Raw genomic sequence first — 7,735 nt, 5'->3', positions numbered from 1 at the left:
GAAAACAGACTTCGAAGTGTTTAAGGTTGTAACTGAACTCAGACGTGCAGAGGCTGCAGCTGAGTGTGATGCAGGGCGAGCAACGCGGTCAGTCCTATAGCTGGGACGTGTGGAGAAAGTATTCGAATTTGGGTGGGGGAGAGTGAAAGAAGGAAAACGTGAAAGTGTAAGAAGGGAGGCGTCAGCAGTAGCACGTTTTTGCTTACCCGCCCTGCTGTATGCAGCAAGTAAGGCGACCCGGCTGATGGCACCACGCGACGGCCGATGTGGCATGAGTTTATTTGTGTATGTGCAATTCATGGTTGTACGTGGGCTGAGATACCGCCAGGGCGCCCACACCTAGACAGAAGGACGATTAGGTTCCTCAACCAAAGCCTTTGACTCAAAAGCCTAACCGCAAGGCAGCGGTGTTTGGCGAGAAATGCAAATGCATTACCATTTCTAAGGAACAAGTGGCCACATGTTCCAAACCCCAACCTGGAGGGCCAGGAGACTGTGTTCGTCAGACCTCTAACCATTGACCAACCTGGTATGAGAGACTCTGTGAGTGTCGCGGGACACTCTCCAGTATAGCTCAATGGATCGTTGAGGTGCGCAAACCGTCACACCACGGTAAGGTCCAGTCTCTTCGTGACGGGCTAATACAACTACCGAGGTACGTAAAGTTTTCCGCAGTCTCCAGTGGTTCTCCTTGAATTTTAAGGGAAATGTTCGCAGACGGCACGTTATGAAGCAGGACTTTGCACTTTGAAGGTGCAAGGCGCATGCCAAAAAATGGTATGATGGCGGTCAGTTTATTCAACAGGGTTTGTGCTTCGCTATGCTCTTCAAAGATGAGAGCGATGTCATCTGCGTACTCCAGATCGACAAGGCTCTCGCCAGCAACAATTTGAACACCGGGTTTTGAAAACCGATCGATCAACAGATTCGAACGCACCCTTGGTCTCAAAGATGGACACCGGGGTTTTGAAAACCATCCAGTGTTCGCTTCATTATTTGATCGATGACGAAGTTGAACAAGAAGGGGGACGGATAACACGCTGATGCTACGATGGTTTAACATGACGTTCTTGCTTTCTTTTTGAAAACTGGGATGACGGTCGAGGAGCTCCATTTGGCTGGTATTCTGTTTTCGCTTCGAATTTTCTGCAGTATGATTGTCAGACTGTTCACCAGGACCTCGCCACCTTATTTGAAGAGTGTGAGGGCGCAGACCATTCATGTCAGGTGCCTTACCGCGCTTCAGGATTGATATCTCACGCTGGATTTCGGTTTCTGATGGTGGTTTGGCGTCAATGTTCCAATCGGACCCGCTGAGTTCTTCCAGTAGTTGTGTTGAAGGAGACCAGCTGAACTCTCCTTTGAAGTGTTCAGCCCTCCGCTCAAGGCGACAACTGAGGGAGTGAATCACCGCTCCGTCTTTTTCGCATATTGTTTCACTGACATTTGCCTTCCTTCGATCGGATGATCGAATGAGTTGAAATAGGGCGCGGCTGTTGTCTGCAGCCAGTCTTCTCCATCTCCTGGGTCTTCAAGATCCACCAGCTTTCTGTCATTCATCAAGCTCCGGGTTATCCGGCGTTTGAGGGATCTGCTTGGCCATCATAGTCGCTAGTTGCTGGTATGGCCTTTCTAGCAGCAAAAAGATCTGCTGACCTCAATCTGAAAATGTTTTAAGGGAAAATAGTTTGTCCAACGGACACAGTTGAAATTCAGTTTCGATAGATTCCCAAACAACCTGCTGTTTTCTCATTGACCACATACATCCACACTTACTTTATTACTCATATTATTATCAAGAATATATGAGTAACTTTGTGTGTGGAACCTATGAGGGATGGAGGACTATACGACAAACTCGATAATATACGTTTGGCTTTGTTGAGTTTTTATCAGATGAGCACTACACTGGAATGGAACAAGTTGGGGTCGGAGCAGAAGCTCAATAATCTATGATTACCGGAGAGTTGATATTGATTTCAAAGTGGCCAACTAAATGTGATTCGCTCGTCAACAAACAATTTATTCTGGAATTCAGCTCATCACCGAATACGACAATGTCACATTTAAGTACCTTCCCAAGGACTCCGTGTAGATGCCAGCGAAAAGTAGCTTTTATGTAGTCCGAACTGCAGTCCATAGGTGGTTGTGCAGATATGGCAAACAGTTTACGCTTCTGCCCTATGTTGATTAGTCTAAAACGACAAAGCACCTCCTAACGCATAGACTACTATCGGAGGGACGTTTCCAGTGGATCAGAAACCGTTGATAAATTTCGCTTCCGCGTGGGTTGACTCATTCCAACAGTATTTTTCTTCCAGGTATAGCTGAGTCCTCATCCTTAGATAGAACGGAACATTTTGCGGTCAAGGCTAAGTAAGTAAAAGCAAACAATTTTTAATCCCTTAGGTGCGATTTCGGATAATCTACTCATGGCGAAAATGACAAAAGACTTGTTAGTGTTAACAATCCAGACGACTTTGGCTTGGTTCAGTTAAAGTATCGAACGTTGCAAATCCGATTAGTTGTGAAAATGCACATAATTGTTCCCAAAAATTTCCACGACCCTCACGAAGGACCGGTTTATTATTCATGAGTGCAGTTTTCTCTCTCGCTCAGCCGTTCTCTCAGGTTCCACTTGTTCGTCCGGAGCATCATCGCTTTTAAAAATGGTACAGATTGAATAGTGGTCATAGCTTTCCTAGTTTAGCTCCCCAACGGTATACGAAATTATGTGTGAATAGCTAAGCATTTCCGAGGCGCGTACCCAGAGGTGCCACCGGACCAACGTACTGAACAGAGAATTGCTCTACGGTTCACGACATTGAATCGCAATTCAGTCTGCCGCTAGTCCCTTCTTTGCTCGGTATCGAACGGTGATCCATTTTTCGTTTCATGCCAGCGATCTATCGATAAGCAAAATTCATTGGTGAACATTGTTCAAAAAACAACATTATCAGCATTATCAGACACAGTAACACCAGTGTTAACATTGATGCTTGACTACCGTTTAGTTATGCCCAAAAGTGGAGGAAGGGGCCGGGTGCTGACCTACCGGAAGCATTTTTTAGAGGCTTACAGTGCAAACTTTCAACTGGATCATTTGGAAAGAAAATGAGAATTCAGTTGACGCTGACATCGATAACCCACCACTTATTGCATTGGTTTCTATGATGGCAAAGCGACATACCATGAATCCCAAGGGACACGTTCGTCAGGCTACAGTATGGGCTGTTATTATGGCCTTGGGACATGCTATCCGTGGGCAACAGAACTGATACATTTTCAGATAGTCGGTCCCCGTATAGGCTAATGCTGGCGAATCCTTAACGAGATGATCAGAAAGCGACTGTTCGGTTGTGTAACTGAGAATTACACCGAGGATTTTACCTAGTATCCAAAGCTGTGGCTGCTAAATCATGACTTGAGCACGCCGAACCATCGCTTGCCGAAAACAGTGCTGCTCACCATGCCTAATTGAGAATGAACAAATCATTCAGGTGTAGCACCCTTTCGGTGCCTACTGCCATTCCACCAGAAGGAAACACGAGGGTTGGGGCATACTACCAAGTTGCCAAAGCCTACATAGAAGAAGTAGAGAGGTAGAGGTCGGGCTCGGATCACGGACCTTCCGGTCAGTAAATTTGTACTCAAACCACTGAGCCATCTTCCCCAATTGAGAATGGCCCAAGAAGAGATGTGGTCAACCTTTGACCTGACAGACTGAAATGAAATCGATTACGAAAAGTCTGGCTACTGTCGATGCGATACGCCTTCCAGGATGGGGTCCGAATGATTTCCCTCACGCGTGGCCGGGGACGTTGCAAGATATGGCTACTAATCGATGTCAACGGTACTCTTGTTATCAGTTTTCATCCTTCTCGCCTGAACGAGTGTCTGCAAATGTAGACACCTCGGAACGACAATGGGATACTAGCAGTAAGTCCCCTCCCCATCCGCTTTTCTTTACAAGGCTTTCAAGTAAATTACGGCTGTAAGACAGCGAAACATTCGTGCTTGAGTAGTCATTTTATGATGCCCACGATGATATTTGTAGTGCTCTAACTAAGCGCATGTGGGGGGTCAGGAAATCCCATCTCGAAACGCGGACCGCACCAATAACACCTCCCTTTCATACCTTTTTACCAACTCACACTTTATCCAACTCGCATTTCGCGTCATTCATGATGAGGCACAAAAAGCAGCACTCCTCTCGGTGGCCGAATGTTCGGAATACGTAGCCATCACAGCTAAAACAGAGTAAGTGGAAGAGCACGATCAAACCACGCAACACTATATCCTAGCAAACGGTGGGATGCGATAGTGGTCTAGCGAATAAAAACGACGAAACCATTAAACGGCGACCTGCTCCACCACCAGTATAAATCAGGCCGACTCGAGGGTCGAAATAGAGTATTAGATAAGCCAGGAATTTAGCGGAAAACTATATTTACAAACGCGTCTGCAATAAAGCGATGGAACTATTACAATGGAACTAATATAATCCATTGTACCACCACCATGGAGGTTTCTTTCCGTGGCGCCAAACTGCATCCGGTCTCTTCTCATGGTCCTCATCTGATTTTTCGGAATCAGGGTCAGTTAGCTCTTCTGTTGCTATGTTTGCTTCGTTTCGCTGCCTTTCGAGGAAAGCTTGGGTGGCCACGCGCGCTCGATGTGCAGCAAGGTAAGTACGTGGATGCACTGGGAGAAAACCGGCCAATCCAAGAAGTTCTGCCACTTTGGTGCTCGGTTCAGCCCCTTTAGCAATCCAGTATGAAATGCGCTTCAGATTAAGAGCGATCAAATGCTCTCCGTGATCTTTATTTGGAAACGGGTCCCACGATCCAACCTGTTCTATACCTTGGTCCTTGGTCCCCGACAAATTTGACTTTATCTGTTGAAATCGAAGCAAAAAGCATGTTACTGAGTGCGGTAAAAATTGCGCGCTGCGTACCGAAACGACAACTTACTTGAATTGTGTAAAACGGTCGGTTGGTACAACCGTCATGAACCAGTACGATCCGCGGCCGGTGACGATGACGAATCGGATACATTCGAACTATGCGTCGCCCTGGGATAGAAGGAACATGGGGCCACCAGGTGCTTGGTTTGTCTGGACCAGGAGTCCACTGGCTCTCGGATGCTGTAAAATTGGAGGTCGTATCCGATGACAGACGGCTCTTGGTAAATAGGTAACAAGCTGGTCTGAAGTATCTGCTGGAAAAGCATCTTGTTGCTATAGCAGTAGTCATCAAGATAAACCTCGACGAACACCAGAAAGCTGAAAAATAATTTTTGAGAGCGAATGACTAGACATACACTTGAGGAATCAAGTGAAGCCTTCAATAGTCTTCCACAAGGAAGATGGTTAGACTCTGGTGAACAGTCTTAAGACCCTGTTGCAACGGGGTCAGCAGTACCAGACTTTTCGGTCATGTTGACTATTGCGAAGACGACCACGGTCAACTACCAGGCGATCGGAGCGTGTGGTTTTCAGAGCGGAACTTTTCTAACCCGTCCTCCCTCAAAGGCATCGCTGGTTTGATATGCATGGGCATACTAGCAGCCTGAAGGAAACACCTCACGACCTGCATAATTCTATCGCAGAGGACCATCCCCAGACCGCCTCGTAATGCGATTTCCTGCTGTGCTTTATCGAACTGATCTTCGTTGGCCCTCTCGTCATGATCGAAGCATAAGAAACTGAACTCCAGCCAGTGTAGCCCGCAGGATCATTGCAGCACTGAAGACAGGCCACCGTAATAAGGCGATAGCTTAAGATCGGGGGTACATGAATCCGGGGTGAGATGGCTTAGTGGACAGAGCGCGAATTTACTGACCGAAAAGTCCGTGGTTTAAACCCGACCTCTGCATCTCGACTTCTCCTGTGTAGGCTTGGGCGACCTGGCAGTATCCCAGCCCTCGTGCTTCTTTCGAATGAAATGGCAGCTGGGCACCGAAAAGGTGTTGCATCTGAGGGATTTTTTTAGATGAACTGGTCACACTCCACAGGTTGTGTCCGCTTAGTCACGTGCCTCCTATGTTAGTGGACCGCATTTCTCCGGGCGACCTTGTCTTAGAAACGCGGAATGTGAAGATGAGTCAGGAGCGCTCAAGCAGCCACAACGAATCATGGGAGCCATCACTGGTGGTTGCCATCCCCCCCGGGATGGAGAACCCGAGACAGAACACATGAATTATTCGAGACAATGACATTCATGATCGAGTCGCGTGCTTCCGATGAAGTCTACTATCTCTCCAGGATATGTGCATCAAATATAGCACCTATTCCCTCGAGTGTGTAGAGAGCATCAGAAAATGAAGCTGTCGCAGGTATAACCACTATACATGCATACGGTTTTACAGCTGACAATGGGAAATACAAATACTCCGACTGAAGTCCAAGTTGCAGAGCCGAACACTCGGTTTCTAAATTTCTCTTTGTGGGTTTGCTAGCACCAGGCTACGGGAACTAGGGTTCGGAGAAAAGGGTTTTCAAGGACATGAAGACGTCCTGGTTCCGCTGCTTGTATAGGCCATGCAGAAGAACAACCCGCGTTGTAACCTGGTGCACACGCTCTTTAAAAAAACCAGGGACAAACTCACCTTACCGCCAAAGACGTTTTACACTAACAAAACAATCCAAGCCGAAGAGATTCGTGCACTGACGTTATCCGCCGCACTACAGACGGAACATTCAGTTTCCAAGAAGTAAAAGACTTCACAACCTCGAGTCTCCCATTGGATCTCAAAATAGCTAAGTAAAACTACTGGTCGAAAGTTACGTGACTGGAAACCAATGTTGTGTTCAAATCGCTCATGTCTGGGCCGGACAACCTGACAGTACCTTGGCCCTTGTTTTTCTTTCAAGTTGAATGTTAGCTTTGCACCAACAGTTTTCCCCAGCCGAACGATTTGTTCTTTCAGGTGGCATGTTAAGTGTCCATGAGCATGACCACAAACACATTGTGGGTACAAAGTATATGCCAAAGGAAGAGATGACTTTGGTCAGTTCATCTAAAACACCATCTCCCTTTCCTGCTTGAAGACGGTCACGATGTCGTCCGCATATTCCATATCGACGTCATCATCATCATCATCATTGTCAGTCGTAAGAACCGCGTACTCGTCGTACGCTGGTTGTAGCTGCCGCAGTTTCGTTCACCGATGATTTGGGGGAGGGGTAGGTAGCTGCGCATTGCACGCGCGAGCTGGTAAATTGGTGCATAAATCCAGCACTGTCAGTGGGCTGTCAAGTGAAGGGGGGTTGGAAAAGGAGCTATGCATTGAAGGCAATAGCTTCGATGCACGAGCGCCATTGAGGGCGCGACTGGGCCATATCTGATAATGTCTCTAGCCATTGACGTGGCCCGTCTCGGGGTCCCCATCCAGGAAGACGACAGTGACCAGCGCAGCTGAGTTTGCTGGTAACGGCTTTCATACTTCGCTGCCAAGTCATCGTTTGACCGCCTCTGGCTCACTTCCACCCTTCACATGGTTGGGCGAAAAGAGCCCTTCGGGGAAGTCGGTCGACTGGCATACGCAGCACGTAGTCAAGCCAGCGCAACTTGTGCAGTGTGATCAGTTCATCTATCGAGGGTGAGTTATTTCTCTCGAATACCATTCGACGTACTTCAGAATTGCTGATCCGGTGTTCCCGCCAGATTCGGGCAATGCTCCGAAGACATCGATGGTCAAACACTGAAAGTTTTTTGACGTCCTCGACGCGCAG

At 47.5% G+C, this 7,735-nt stretch overlaps 2 protein-coding genes across 2 annotated transcripts in view; both read right to left on the bottom strand.

The window, feature by feature from the left end:
• Window positions 1–4,431: 4,431 nt before the first annotated feature.
• T265_01965 (hypothetical protein) lies at window positions 4,432–5,287 on the bottom strand (the record flags this gene model as incomplete). The annotated part of the gene is made up of 2 exons (XM_009166103.1): window positions 4,432–4,897; window positions 4,974–5,287. The coding sequence occupies 2 exons, from the start codon at window positions 5,253–5,255 to the stop codon at window positions 4,496–4,498; spliced, it is 684 nt and encodes a 227-aa protein (XP_009164367.1).
• A 2,193-nt stretch (window positions 5,288–7,480) lies between these two features.
• Window positions 7,481–7,735, bottom strand: part of T265_01964 (hypothetical protein) — a gene marked incomplete at both ends in the record, with an annotated part of 9,003 nt that continues 8,748 nt past the window's right edge. Inside the window, one exon of the mRNA XM_009166102.1 lies at window positions 7,481–7,704. Within this exon, the coding sequence (XP_009164366.1) occupies window positions 7,481–7,704 (224 nt within the window). The remainder of the gene's footprint in view (window positions 7,705–7,735) is intronic.

Source organism: Opisthorchis viverrini, assembly GCF_000715545.1.
Source record: "Opisthorchis viverrini unplaced genomic scaffold opera_v5_22, whole genome shotgun sequence".
Classification (NCBI taxonomy): Eukaryota; Metazoa; Platyhelminthes; class Trematoda; order Opisthorchiida; family Opisthorchiidae; genus Opisthorchis; species Opisthorchis viverrini.
The sequence above is the reverse complement of the archived record's forward strand: the minus strand, read 5'-3'. Positions and strand labels throughout refer to the sequence as shown.